Source organism: Rhopalosiphum padi, chromosome 4 (assembly GCF_020882245.1).
Source record: "Rhopalosiphum padi isolate XX-2018 chromosome 4, ASM2088224v1, whole genome shotgun sequence".
NCBI lineage: Eukaryota > Metazoa > Arthropoda > Insecta > Hemiptera > Aphididae > Rhopalosiphum > Rhopalosiphum padi.
In genome coordinates this window covers 12,878,963-12,895,461 of record NC_083600.1, presented here as the reverse complement: position 1 = coordinate 12,895,461, position 16,499 = coordinate 12,878,963, and the positions used below count along the sequence as shown (strand labels likewise).

Sequence of the window (16,499 nt, the reverse complement as noted above, 5' to 3'; positions counted from 1 at the left end):
TAGCATCACAGTAATAATATCACAAGCACTGGGAAATATATCCAAGTTATCCAACACAGTGTTAGCTTGTACAGATAACACATTTGTGGGACTACACCCTAATACCCTATATGGTGATACGGCTATACCTACGTCCTGAGGCTACCTTTTTCGTTGTCGTACATTTTCCGTTCGACTGAACGTTCAACTGAATCGTTCAGGTTCAATATCCAAAATTTCCTAGATCCCAATGTATAGTATGTAGATTTAGATACTGAACTTTAACAATTCGAATTTCGTTGAATTTTTATTGTTTATTGCATTGCAATATCTTAAGATAATGCACAATAGTACAGTGAGATAATGTTTCTATTCATAAAGAAAATATTGTTATTTTTTCGTCAAAGTTTAAAAGGCTTTACATAATACTTAAATTTACCGATTTGATAAAATATAATTAAAATTGTAAAAACCACCAGAGAAATGGTTAAAGTTCTCTTAACAGTTAATATTTTACATGGATCTGTTAAATTGATATTCACATAAGTAGCTACTATTTGTAAATTTAAACAGCTTTACTTCAGGGGCGTGCTCACGTGCGGAGGATGGAGACATATCACACTTTGGTTTATTTTTGTCATATAAAATAAATGATAAAGTAATGAAAACATATTTACTGCCATCACGGGTTGATTTACACCATGATATTATAAATAAATAATACTACACAATATATACGAAATCCCCTTACACATGGACATAAATAAAATATTACAATTAACTAGTATCTGCAGGCAAATACAAGAATACATATATATTTTTATAAAAACGTAGTCTGAGAATAGTAAAAAATATATACCTCTTTCATAAAAACTGAGCACTCGACTGCTTCAGTTTAATTGAAAATTTTATATTTTTCTATAGTACATAAAATAATACAAAATACCTACCTATTTAAATTTTTTAACATTGAAATAAATAAATAAAATTATTGTAGTTTGTGGATTGTCTTTGACTCATATTTATTTTGCTGTGTTTATTGAATGACAGTGGATAAGTTGTGAGAAAAAAATTAATGGATAGGTTTCTGCTCTAGACTTCCAAGGAAGCTATTAATTTTATACCTAGTTGGTTTTTATTTTCATCTCAATATTTGTTTCGGAAAAATATAAAACAAGTATATTATTTTCAAAACAATATTTAAAATTGTTGTCTGCCATTTTATACTGGAAATTGGTAACTGGTAAGTACACTGAATTGTAATTAAAATTACTGTAATGTGTAACTGCCTTGATTATTTATTTAAACATTTTAAACTTTTAATTTTCTATAGTTAATAGTTTTATACACTGCTCGTATCTTATATGTATATATACTGATTATACATTATAATACATATTAAATACTAGCTGTATCTATTAGCCGATTTTAATCTTACAACCCATGTTTTTAAAACAATTTTAATTAAATCTCAAGTACTCAATAAAATATTATTAAATTTAAATGAGTTACAATCATATTATTATGTTATACGTATATATCTAATTGATTAAATTCAAAATTAACTTAAGTTGTAATAAGTCAATTTTGTCTTTCAAAAAATATACCTCATCTTAATGACTTATTATACTTATTTAAATTTCGCTTGAAATAATTTTGAGTCTTAAGTATTAAGACTTTAAATAATATTACAGGTTATACCTTCTCATATCCATTTAATACGTATCATGTATTTCAAAAATCTGTTTCACAATTCATTTTAAAAAGCACTTAATACTTGAAAAACGAAATAAACACTATAGTAAATTGAGCTTCGTTCTGAATCGTTTTTCAAATACGATGATTTATCATTGCTTTCGAATTTATAATAATAATACAATACTGTGCTTCGCCGAGATGAGTAAAACGAAATAAGAGCCTAGCACTATAATATAAAATATATTTTTTTACAATTTTATCTTCAAATTATTTTATGTCTGAATGTTTATAAAAAAGCACTATTTTTAGTATTGTGTTACACAATTACACGATACACAATTTTGTATGAAATAAACGGTTTTATTTTTAGATTTTCTTCGTTTAAGTTCTAAAGTTATTAGGATATTACTTGATATTATACATACTATACAATGTATATGTGTGTATGTATATTATACATACAAAGAAACCAAAGAATACGAAAGAATCGATAGTTCGACGGGGTAAACAAATACTTAAGCACACTAATCGTTGAAGTTTAGATGGAAGGTATTCAGTATGGGGATAGATGGAATGCTGTGACGATGGTAGTGTAGATCTTTGGGAGAGTTATAAAGCCAAGAAGAAGAATATATAACTACAGATATATATGTAGATTGTACAAGTAACAAGAATTTTGATATTATTTTTAAATTAATTTTTTTTATTATATTGGTCCTTCGAATATTAAAAACATGTATATTATGCAGATTGCAGGTGTATAAAATGAAAATCAATCACTTTTAAATTTACTAATATAATGTTTTACAAACTATTAAATTATATAAAAAAAATTAGAAATATATCACAAATGTTACGTCAATTTTTCTGTAAATTTATAACACTTTTTTTAACCTACAAATCGGTACTTTGGTATTTTTTTTTTTTTGTATTTTGAAACCAATCATAAACATTCTATGCAAAAATATATTTTATACTACAAAAGCTTTGAAATAATATTATAATAAATTGTATACACGTACATAATAATTTATACTATTATGGAGAGATCGAGAGGTAACGGGTACGTTGTACCACATGTCCACATCCATAGATGAAAACATCATATTATGATATATATAACGTTGCAAAAAATATTGCAGTAAACGTTTCATATGACACTTTTACAAAATACATACTCATTGATAATAATCATTTTCACATATGCGTGTGAATGACATTTTACTAGTATTGTATAGTTTTGTGGAAATGAATTGATTATTTGTGAAATAGTCGATAGTGTTGCTGCAGATAAAGTAGTGTATTATATTATTGTATATATATTTTGTAGACTTCTAGCCTGTATGTTATGTCATGTTATTCACGCGTATCGATAGGTGATAACAGACAGCAGCGAGTGTAATCGTCTACAGAAATACAAGCATAGTATTATGTTATTCATTTATCATCATTAATTTTGTGAATTTGTGACCGAGAGGATGAGCAAGTCATTCCCTCAGTGTCATCAGTAATTGTTCAGTGTTTAAGTGTTGTGTGTGAATCCAGACAGCTTGGTCCTATATTTCGGTAAATAATTCGACCGTTATGTTGTTGAGCTCAAACGAAGAACTCGTTCAAGACTTTCTTTTTAAACCAACAACTTGACGGACTGAATCGTGGTTTTGGGTCAATTTTTGTGCTGCTTGATCCAATCTTTGTATTGTAAATTGATTATAGTGTGCCATTGTGATTTGTTATACATCTACTGTCCCGTGACCATCGTTTAGAGACATTTATTGCCAGTTAAGTTAATATTTGTGTCTTAGCTTAGGGTGATAAACTGTATCGAGATTTTACACAATGGCACATATGGTAACAGTGTTCTTCATCATGTGTCGTGTTTTCATTGTTTGTGTTGAAACTGGTGTCTACAGGTAGCATGTGTGCGAGATCACTTGTTTTTTATTGTTTTATTTTGTTTATGATTATTATAGATCTCGGCACGGTAGTATGTGCCAAATCAATCTAGTGACCCCAGAGTCTAACACTAAAGGTTCGTTGCCTTTATTATTATACTAGCATTTTATTATATTAAATTATTATTATCAGTATTATTATAATTTATAACACGTAAGAACTGATACACATTCAAGCTAGGCTGAGAGCTGTTTATTATTTTTTTATTTTATTACATATTATTAATTTTCTTTATATTAATTAAATATATATTACATACAGATTACAGATGCTGTCCGACCAGTCCGTGTATTATCACATTTAATTCCTAAGGGCAACATCTGGTTATTATTATTTTAATTAATTTTATATCTCCAGGTGTACTTTTGGTTTTTCAGCTATTATAAATCCTTTACAAAATATTATTGTGAACAATAATTGTATTCATATATTCTAGGTAGGTATATATTAAATTATTTAAACTAGGCATATTATTCGATAAAAGTCAAAACATTTCGGCCTGGTTGATATTTTTTTATATACGTTATGTAATATATTATTTATTTATTTGTATGTATACGTGTACACAGTGATACGGTCTCACACACGGGAGGCGGGGAGATAATTAAAAAAATAAATACCATCAAAATATATAAAAAAACATGTTAGGTACACACGTGTATATTTATTTTAATTGTACACATGAATATACTAATATGTAATATACTTTAAAATAAAATCAGTTACCGAATAAGACAGCAACTTCCTACGACAGATAAGATATATTGTAATGATATAATAATGTATACAAATTAAAAATGTATATTGTAATAAAATATACTTAAATAATAATTATGATAAAAATTATCAATTCTTTTTGCAATAATTTAACATGACGAAATAACGATTAACTGACATTGTCTATACATTCTATATTTCTATATCACACAAATCAGTGTCGACGATTAAAATAAATTATAAGTTGTTTGGCACACGCTCCTAGAGCACAAATGCACCACACCATCATCGGCAGACGAGATTTTTAGATTTTTTTTTAAAACCTAGTAATAATAACAATATTAATAATAACGCGACCTCACACATTACACTACAGTTAGTATACTGATGCTGTGTATAACTGCACCGTCCTAATACTTATCAAGTCGAGGGCGGCCGGCGAACACAACACCTGCAGCATGTACAAATGTACAATGTATGCATATAATATGTAAACATTTTGTTTTCGGGCGTATCTCAACAGCAGTATAATATGTATATAGTGACATAGTGTAGTACGTACCTATATGGTAACCATAAGCTCTTTGGAGCTGTTATATTATTATTATTATTGCTGGTCCCGCGGCAGCTATTAAACACCGGGACACATTTTTCGTTCCCGCCCAACCGCCGCACCGCCGCAACTGAACATATAAATTATATAATATATTATAATATTGTTTTCTCGGTTAACATTCGCCGTTAACAACAACGCAAAACCTCTGTATTGTATTATATTATAATATATAGCTGCAGCGGCGGTGTCATATTATTACAATAATAAACGCGTCGCGAGGACGGACGGACGGACGGACGGACGGACAAGCGGGCATGTCCGCAAGTGTCGTTTTTTACGAGCTGTGGAAAAACGTCGATTCGGTATTTATTTATTTTTTGCCATTTTCCTATCCAAACCGATCGCGTGCGACAAACAATAATATCGCCGTCATCGTGGGCCATGCGATAATATATATATATATATATAAACATACATACAAACGTATGTACGATCCATACAATTATCCGACGCAGGCGATATACGAGCAGTAAATCAAACCGGAAAGGGCAAAAACTCTACGTTTGAGTATAACAATAAAACTTCCGGCGTGTATACCAATAACATTAAACGGTCCACGCCGCTTGACAAGGGTCGAGTAATCTTCGCTCCGGCATGGCGGTGGCACGGGCATTGCACGATGGGGGTGTATATAAGGGCAACGGGTCGTGGTTTTGGCAGTGGTGGGTGAAGGGACACGGGAACGCAATGGCGGGTGGTGGTGGAACAATAGGGGAAAAAAAACAAAAACAAATGGACGAGAATGATTGAACGCGTTCGAGGGGAGGTAGGGTAGGTATATATAGCAGAAGTCACTGGTAAACGACACTACGCTACTATAAAGTATATAAACGTATAGTTGTGTCTCGTCGCGCGAAATAATAATAATAATTTAGTGAAGTTAAATTTAGTTAAGTATTATGATATTTTGACGGTGACGATATAATGATGTGGAGACTAGCACGGTTCTTCGTTGCATAATAGTAATATAGAGCGGTTGTTCATTTTTATTATTTTCATCTTCATTGGTTGGATTGAATATTTTATGTATTATACATTCTGCAGTGCAACTGTGCGCATATATAAATTATAAAATATAGTCTATACCCCATCTTACAAATAATTATGATTAGAATAAAAGAAACGACAGAAGTGAAATAAATAAATCGTGTAGTTTTTATTAGATGTTGTTTAAATCCCACAGATTTAAAAGGTTTGAAATAGCATTATAATTGAAAATGTTCGATAATTCATACAATTGCATAAATGTATACTTTGCAGGCTTGCAGCAGTAATAAATATTGAAAATATATAGAAAACATTTCTAGTTATTCCACATAAAATACTGTATACTATATTACAGGAAAATAATTAATTATAGCTTATCAGAGTTTTAGTAAAAATTTTATTCTATATATGATATTATAAACCCACTATTAAAGACAATTCTATTTGACATAATAATCAAAAATATGCTTAAGTAATTTTCTCATTTAAATTATCACAGTTTTACAAAACGTTAGTCATTACTTGTTAATTAATCATTAATAAAATAAGACTTAACACTAACGATTTATTAAAAAAATAACTATAGTAACGGCAAACTCTTATTATTAGCTATTTATAATCTTATTTTGTAATAATATATTATTTTGATTCAAATGTAGATAATTGATTACAATATAATTTGATAATCAAAAATGAGAAATTTATAAAATAAAAATTATGAACGAACTTATATATTGCAATATTAACATTTATATATCATTATAATTATACTTTTAAAACATTTAAAAAGTAATTTATAAATGATTTCATACCAATAATGTTAGTCGTTGTTACATAATTCCAAAACAATATTCAAAATAATAATAAATATTGTTTCGCGGAAACTGACATCGGTCATCTACATAACTATTCATAAAATATATGCATCATACATAACAGATAAATCAGTGTTTATATATTATTTTAGGAGGAGGGTGGCAGTTGTCTGTCTTTTTCTGTGTAGATTATCGTAAAAATGTCTCAAAAAAGGATATTCGGTAATTTTTATAAAAACTTAGACTCTAGAGTATACTTGCTAGTACTTTTAATAATAAATAAATATTAGGAAAAAGTTCGGGTCTACAATAATTTAATAATTCCATATTGTTTTATTTGGACGATCAATATCTATGAATGCAATTCATTTTATTTTCTTAAATTTTGATTCTGAATGTGATGATATAAATTTAAAAAAATTTGAATATTTGTTATATTATTTTGTATTGTTTGTAATGTTGGAGATTCCATACAGAATTGCTGGTATTAATAAATACAAAGACAATAACGTTGTTTTGTGTTTTTAAAATCTTTTATTGAGCAATAAAAATCTTCGTTTTACTATTCACATTAAATCAGTTTTTTTGACGACTATTCTTGGAAATTTTATTTTTTCTTCGACGTTAGCAGATATAAATAATATTTCTGATTTACTAAACATTTTTAGAAAATGTCCATAATCTTTTTCACATTTCTATTACTTCACTTAAAACCATTTTATTATGTTTTATTGATTCGCGTTTAATCATATTTTATCGACTGTAATAAATGGTAAAATAATAGAAAAAAGTGTTGTCAATTTTCGTACTTATAAATGAATTTCACTCGTTGATTTAAATATATCCGATACAATGGTTGCAGCTATAGTGATTTTTAACTTACATTAACTTAATAGCTAAAAATAAATAATAATATACATTTTATCTTTATATAAATAGGTAGTTACAGTTACAACATATTTTAAAAATTTACAATTTTTTACTTAGATTTATCGTATGGAGTACAGATAGTTAAATCAGTGTTCTTTTCATTAAAACTGATTTTTAGTGAAGATGAATTATTTAGGATTTTATGTACTTCGTCTAATATACTAATATATTTGTAGTATTGATCACTATTCGCTATAATATTGTACTTAATTGTTAGTGTATTACGTTATGCGTATCACATATTGGTGCTGATTTTATTTGTTTTTATGCATTTATATAATTGAATAGCTTTAGAGTTTTGACGATGTTTCAATGTCTCTATAGAATTATTGTAGTTCATTTAATGTTGCAACAATAGGTTTACATTATATGTTTGAATATCTTAGCATTTTTTTTTAGTTCATCCTACCTAGTATCACACTAAAAAGTTAATTTAGTCAATTTGGTTTGAGAAAATAATTATTTTATTTCATTTTTTAATAATCCAGTTCACTTAACAGAAATTTTAATAACATTTTTCAATTAATTATTGTTTCTATATAAATACGAATATTATTGTATAAATATAGTATATTTTGACGAATGTACAAATGCCAAATTTAATGAATGAAATACGCGCTGTAGTGAACATAAAGTGCAGCGGAATAACCGGAATATAAGTACTTTTTAGACTGTACCCTTTGAAATTACTAATTATTAATTAGGTACTACTCTCAACTATTGTGCCATGCTATAATAATTATAACCAGCTTGGCCAAGTAAATAGCCACACTGGTTATACCGAGATGCTTGTTAATAAGTAGATTATATATCTATATACCTATAGGTACCTTTCTAGAATTACTTTGGTAAATTTTGAAATGTGTTAAAATATGCCGATTAAAATTGAAGTAATTTTTTTTCAATACATATTGTTGCTAATCAAATTTAAGATTATTATTCAAAAAATATTAATCCTAGCTGATCAGCTCACGACATGTTTAAGTTTAAAAAGAAAACGTTCTGATTCAAATATTATAATATCTAGTATTTATTTTTATAAATTAAAAATGTATACAAGAAAAACATAATTTGATAAATATAATAAATAATAATGTTACTAATAATTAAATAATATAGGTTGTTTTATTGCTAACTGTGCATAGATTTTGTTTTTTCAAGATTTCATTCTTGAAAAGTCATGAATGATGTCTTCATACTCGATGATAATTTAAAATAAATTTATTAGGTAGATAGGCATTTAACATATATAACATGAAATTAATCAATTGTACCTACCAAAAATCATGTAGCCAAGAGTAGTAAGTGATTAAAAATATTCATTGTTTCTCAATTTGTTGTGATGTATTATAGTTTGGCTATTATACGTTTTAATATATCTACGTTGATTTGTTGACATTATAATTTATAAAAATATTATTTATAGATAACGTTATGTTATTATTATTTTACGAAAAGTCACCCATTACCGAACGTATATGGTATGATAAATAATTTTAAATATCATTAATTGTTATAATTAGAACGCAATTTGGAATCTACTTTCTCCCAGTCAACACACAAGATTCGAGTGCCTACTATGTTGTGACTTGGTATTCGGTAATATAAAATATTATGATCATCATCATCGAGGTCGTACTCGTCGTATGAAAATACGCGCATCTAATTAATTTTATTCAACGGCATTATTATTTTTTTTTTTATAAAATTGTTGCCGTTGTGCGGTATCAGGAATTCGATGTGAGTCAAAACACATTGTTTCGGGTCGGAATGTCGTGCGGGTCCAGTGGCGCAATCGGTTAGCGCACGGTACTTATAAGGCAGTAGTCGTGAGCAATGCCGGGGTTGTGAGTTCGAGCCTCACCTGGACCACGATTTTTTGTTAAATTTTTCAGACAGCGTTCGAAACCGGTCGCCTTTGCACGGCGGCGTTATTAAAACATCGATAATTCGTTGTTCGACTGTGCGGTTATCGACTCATAAAGTAATAAACTAATAACGTCATACAATTATTAATAAAACCATGCGGCAGAAATAATAATCGTCGATGATGAAATTTAATGTTTTTAATTATTGTCATTATAAATATTAATTTTGAATCATTTTTTTTTTTTTGTTGATATTGATTTATGTTTGTCGGACTTTATTAAATTGACAAAAACATAATTTATCATTTAAATTTTGTCTATTTTAGAATTATTAATATACATGATGTATACATTTTAATGACTAAAATTACGGATAACTATATTATCTTAATAGTTGTTATTTAATTTATATTAATTTATTTGAATTGAATTAAATGAGTATCCTATTTAGCGAAAAAACGGGCGTATCTAAAAATTAAAAACAGCCGACAAAATGAATGTAAGATATTAGCAAATTATTTATAAAATAATAATTATTATTATTCACAAAAACTATTTTATTTTAGATTTTGAGCAATAAAAAAATTATGTGTATCAGTCTTTAATTTAATTCTTCGTATAAAGTATATTAATTAGATCAATGTATAATATTGATATAATTCAATACACTTTGTTGATGTTTCATTTCATATTATTATTGGTTGTTTTTGTCTATCGACATACGACAATTAGTAAGTTAATTAGTGAAGTGTTGACTGACACAGGAAATGTTATATACAAGCGATAAAGATTATACGTTGTACTTCCATCTATTAACGCCAAATAACAGGTAAGGTTTGAAAATTAATTTCTGGGTAGCTGTCTAAAAATATATATTTATATGAGAATCATTATAAAATAATATTGAACATAAAGAAGAAATTCGATGAAATATTCACTCTTCATTAATAATGAAGAAACACACACAATTTTAATTTTTAAAAGTGAATGGAGCTGGAATAATATATTTTTTTAATATTTATTTATTTAATTTAATTTAATTTTAGTATTTATTAACTTTATTACCTCTGGTTGGGTAAAATATAATTTATTTTTTGATATTTCCTATTTGAGATAATTTAATTTAACGGGGAGATATTGAGATATATTTTGACGGAAAAATGTTGGATCAGAGGTATTTTAACGTTTAGTATCATAATTTATAGGAATAATAATATTAAAAAAAAACCGAATTATTGTGCTAGCTGTGGCGATGGCGTATCAAAAAATTGTATTTATTAAATGTATAAATTATATACATCACAATTATATAGGTTATTTTCTATATAAAATTAATAGTGCATAGTGTTTCATTTTTGTAAATAATATTATTTACCATTTCAGTAACTGCAACTGCTATAACTAAAATATTAAATTTATATTCTTTCAAGGCGTTACGGTACGTGTCATTGTGTTATTTGAATATGTGTGCTTAAGAGCACTGTACACATAACACATGCGTGGAAATGTGGAATAGTAGAGTTGTATACGACTGTATGAGAGGTAGCTCGTAAGTTGTTTAGTTGTAATACATTCATACATTTTTTTGGGTTACCAAACATAACTAAATTGCTCCACTGCACAGTAGTACCAGTACGTATAGTACGGTTAATATTGAATGATTATATTATTATGAATGAGTCTGAACAATAGAAAAAACAGCTAGACGAAAGACAAAAACCGAGACCTCGACAGTGAGAACTGAGTATAGAGATCGATAAACGACGGTCGATGATGATGTTGATAACAATAATAATAGGCGTAATATATTTTATATGGGTAATAACAAATACCGAACGGTCATCAATCACGGCGGGCAGTTTTCGGATGATGAAACTTTAAACTGCCAATCGACGCACACGGCAATCGATATACGTATTATATACCTATAACGGCTAACGGGTAACGTTTCAACTGTCGTTAAACGCGTAATTGAATAGTCTGTCCTTTTAAAACGCACATTCCATCTATATATGCGTGTGGTTCCCGATCATCGGAAATTATTTTTACTTTTGTTTTTCCGAAAACAATTTTCAAACGAAAAGTTATTTGTTTTGTTTTGTACTCATCTCCGGACTGATTAATTCGTTTATTTTCAATACTAATCGTTTTCTTTGTTTTTCAAAACTACCGTTCAACCTTCAGCTACATTGCCGAAACAATTAATAATTTTTTTTTTACAGATAATCTTCTTTGCGACGTTTGATTAGTATAATTAGTAATTACAATTTAATAATATATAGAGTATTTGAGTGTACCTACAGATGGACTACATGTCTACATCTCTAAAATTTATATTATATCATATCATCGGAGAATGTTTTATTTTCAATCATGTCATATTAATTTAGGTGAAAATGACTAGGTATATTAATTTATATAATACATTTATTTATGTATTATATGTACTGTAGATCATATCATAAATTAAGTTGTATTAGTAATCCGTTTATAGTGTTAGTGCTCAATAATTATCAATCATTATATAAATCAGTATATTCACTAGAATTGATTATATATATAGTTTAATATTATTATAGGCAAATCATTTCTTTTTTCAAAAGAAACAAAGTTAGTGTTGCTAGTTCTCTCAAATACAAAAGTTCCATAAAAATATATTACATAACTATGTAAGACTATTAAAGTGCCATTTAACAAGTATTACTCGACCGTTAGTAAGAATAATAATGTGTCGACATGTGCTATGAATTACGTTCCGCATGACTCCGCACTGCAATATTTATGACATCAGATTTAAGTTCGTCGTTTTGGGTCCTTTATTGTCACTGGTTTTACTCGGTATTTTTTTTTAGTTTGAAATATTTAAAAGTTAAATCTGGCATAAAAGTTTATCACAATAATATATTATTACAATACGATTAATACGAAATCTATATAATTTTGTTTTGTGTAAAATTCAACATGATATTAAATGTTTTTATTTATATATTTTTAAGGAAGTTGTACGATTTGTGCATTATTCTGACCGTTATAGAATAAATTAGTATGAACATTAAACATAATATCACATAGAATTCGTGTGAACTGTGAGGTACTTACAGAGAAATAACATTTTTAAATGGCTGTTTCAGGTTTTCTCTGCTTTATGTTATGTCCGCATACAGCGACAAAATGTACGAAATCAATCGACTGCCACTGCTAGTGCAGTAGAATTTTCAAGGAAGAAAAATAGCTGAATAATAACTATTATTCGACTGCGTGAATATAAGGTGACGTGTGCGTTTATATAACGATAACGAAATCTTGATCATCGCGGTTCGATCATGCCGCTGTCGCCACTGTTGATGGTGCTGACGATACCGTCGCCACTGCTGGTACTGTTGTTCTGTAACGCTGCCGCAGTAAGCTCTCAGCTGGCATGGACACAAATCTACGTCGGTTCCAACAGTAAGTTTGTTATTATAATATTTTTTCTCTGATAATATCTACAAAGTTGCACCAATAGATGTGTCTGTTAAATAATTATTATTAAAATACATTTCTGGCTAATAAGACGTATAATGTATATAATATTATTGATGTATAAAGTATAATGTCACATAAATTTATTGGCATACGTCTTACCTACAATAAAAATTGTATTTTATTTATTTTTAGTTGCATTAAGCATGGGCGCCCGCAGGAAATTTATCAGGGAGGGGCAATAATGAAATCAAACACCAAATAATACACTAAAAAAATTTTATTCCTTGTAAACTACAAAATGTGTTAGAATTATATGAAATCAAATACCAACCTCACACACTAAAGTAAAAATATCGATGAAATGTTTATAAATCAAAATAAAAGTTAAAATGTTCAACATTCTATTTGAATTCCAGGGGGGGGGGGCAAATGCCCCGTCTTTCCCCCTCTCCAGGCGCCCATGGAATTAAGTGATTTCTATGTGTGTATAATAAGTATTAATAAGTTTAAACGATAATGTTATATAATCAGATTTAATAGGATTATTTGAAGGGAGAAGCCGCCCACCAACGACACTCCTGGGCTGTCGTCATAAAGTTTTCTTATCGGAGTAAATCATAGCACCATTTTCTTTTCAGTGCATTGGTTTGGTTAGATTATTTGCTAGGATGTATGGGTGATTGAAGAGTGAGTAATAGTAACATGTGTAGGATTTGAGACTTTAAGAGCGATTTCTATTTTCTAGTACTGTGTTTATTTTTGGATCTTAGCATAGTATTTGATTAGATAGATATATAGAATGGGGCTTTTGTTATCAAACAGAATATTTTGTTTTGGTTTATTTGTATTTTGTTTAGGTTTGATTTTTATGCGGAGCACTTGGTTTTGGGAAAGTGTTGTGAAGATTTATATTATAGTGTGGAGTGAAAGTTATGAGTTTAGAAGAAAATATTTAATTATACGAATATGAGAATTTACCTTGAGTTTAGTGTCTTAGGTTTGAGTATTGGTATGGTGGGCCTAGGTTAATTTTTCATCAAAATATATTTCGAGGTAATTTGTGTATAATGTATTAAAATGTTGTTTAATGTAATTTGGGTGAAAATTTCGTGTTTAAGAGTAGATGATGTGTTTGGATTTACTTTCGTAGATTTTAATTTTCCAGTATCAGCAATGAAGGTTTTAATACGAGAAAGATGAGATTATGGATGGTTATTGTGGAGATTGGATTTTCGTGAAATGAGAGAATTGCTTTGTCGTCGGCGTATTCAGCATTAAAAGTGTTGAGAGAAATGGGTTGATTTGCTCTGTAGATTTTATAATTTTGAGTAGGATATGAGTAGGATTAGCGCCTTGAAGAACTCCGGTGTGTACCTATGTAATAACATTTAAATTAATAAACATAAATAAATTTAGCATGGAAATGTTAAAATTAAAGAATATGGAAATTTTGTCCTAATAAGAATGAAAAACTAAAATTATTAAGATTTTGTAATTAGTTTTATCATTTTTGTTATGTGGCTATAACATCTGAAAGTATTATTTTGGTTTTTAAGACGACTTCTACACAATACGATAAGTGGGTACCATGCACGTATAAGTTGCAACTCCCACTAATATGATAATTATATTTTATTGACACCCCTATACAATTAAAATAGTTATACCATATAAATAACGTACGCATAATATAGGTATTATTTTATTTTTGTTATACTGATTTTATTATAATATTATAAAGAATAAAAAAATCTGACATCATCTTTATTAAATATTATTATACCTAATAATAATAAATATTTAAGTATGATAGTATTATTACTATTATTTAATATCAGTTATTTTCACATTTTATATATTTATTTTATTTTTTGGTATTCCTATACATTTAAAAGTTGTACGTAAGCGTGACCAAACTAATTAAAAATATTTATTACATTACTATGTACCAAAGATAAATATTTAACATCCACCCACTAATCACCCCATATAGGTTGTACCAGTATATAATATAACCAGTAGCCACTATCATATTTTATACTACTTTATTAAATATTAATAATATTATGCAAACTATAAGTATTCATAAAACTACCTAACATATACCACGCACTCGTCTGTAAAACAAACTTCTAATGTACAAAGCTATCTCCATGCACAGTAAAACTAATCAACTCAATCACCGCATTCTGAATAAAAAACACACGGCGTCCTTTCGCAACATTACTCACGTCCAGACCAAAATATTTCTGCCGTCGTTGTTTTTATCCAAGAATATCATATTACCTAATAGTACATAGCTTTCTGAATTTTTTTTAAAATCTTACTACGTTAATTAATCACCTCCTTTTCATCCTTTCTGTTGCACTACACGTCTACACAAACGATGTATTACATAGTTAATTATTAATTCTTTCTTATTATTCTTAATTATTATTATAATTCCGTTATACTCATTACAAAAATATGTTATTTATACTTGTAAACTTTTAATTAGTCTTCGATTTTATTTTTATACTAACGTCACAAATTTTAATATTATTATTAATTATTATTATTATTTAATATTATATATACATTTAAATATCTGCAACGGTTTTAACATTTTATTTAGTAATATTTTTGAGCGATAATAACCTTATTATGGTTAAAAGCTTGAAAAAATATAGGTGTTTAGCTTCTATAATATATATAAAACATTAAACATTATTAAAAAGTACTTTAAAGACATTAATCAAGTACCTAAGTGCGTACTGAGTTAAGTTATAAGGCCTGATCTACAAAATATTTATTGTATATAATATGATTTTATTACTTAAAGTACAATAAATATTTAGTAATTTTGACGTTATATAATTAAATGGTTCAATGGTTACTTGGTTGTAAAATACTATGTAAATATCATGCTGTAATAGTGTTTACTTGGTTTTATAAGCTCATATTATTAAAATATAAATAAACAATAAATTATATATAAAATTGAAAACCTTCTTTATTGTTATTAAAATACTTCAATGGTTATATTATAGCAAACTAAACCATTTTTAATGAACTATTAGTATATATATTTTAAAAAGGGCATACCTAGTACATTTATAATAGTATAGGTAATTTTTAAAGACGCAGTAGCATCATATTTTATATTTGCGAGTGTCTATAGTTAAATGTGTTATTTGTGTTTTTAATGTACATTTTATAATTTTATTTTTAAATATACATTTTTTATATTATGCTGATGGAACGATCGCTAAAAATATTATAAGTCCTTTTTAAATAGCCAATCGGTTACAAATACTTAATATACTTTATTAAATGTATCTATTTAGAAATTTTGTTTTGCCAACTTTACGTACTTAAAGAGTTGTTTTATACAGAAAGCATTGCATTTTATTAAAAGTCACACAATGAAAAATGGATTTGCGTGATGGACATAATTTGTATTACATTTAAGTGTCTGGTGTTTTTGAG

At 27.8% G+C, this 16,499-nt stretch overlaps 1 protein-coding gene and 1 non-coding gene across 3 annotated transcripts in view; both read left to right on the top strand.

The window, feature by feature from the left end:
- Positions 1-16,499, top strand: part of LOC132929930 (uncharacterized) — a 175,395-nt gene that overhangs the window by 38,660 nt on the left and 120,236 nt on the right. For both annotated transcript variants that reach the window (XM_060995574.1, XM_060995573.1), the window contains one exon: positions 12,698-13,013. In XM_060995574.1, the coding sequence (XP_060851557.1) occupies positions 12,890-13,013 (124 nt within the window). In that variant the 5' untranslated portion in view covers positions 12,698-12,889. The remainder of the gene's footprint in view (positions 1-12,697; positions 13,014-16,499) is intronic.
- Positions 9,479-9,570, top strand: Trnai-uau (transfer RNA isoleucine (anticodon UAU)). The gene is given in 2 exon segments: positions 9,479-9,516; positions 9,535-9,570. It is a non-coding gene; the product is annotated as a tRNA-Ile (tRNA).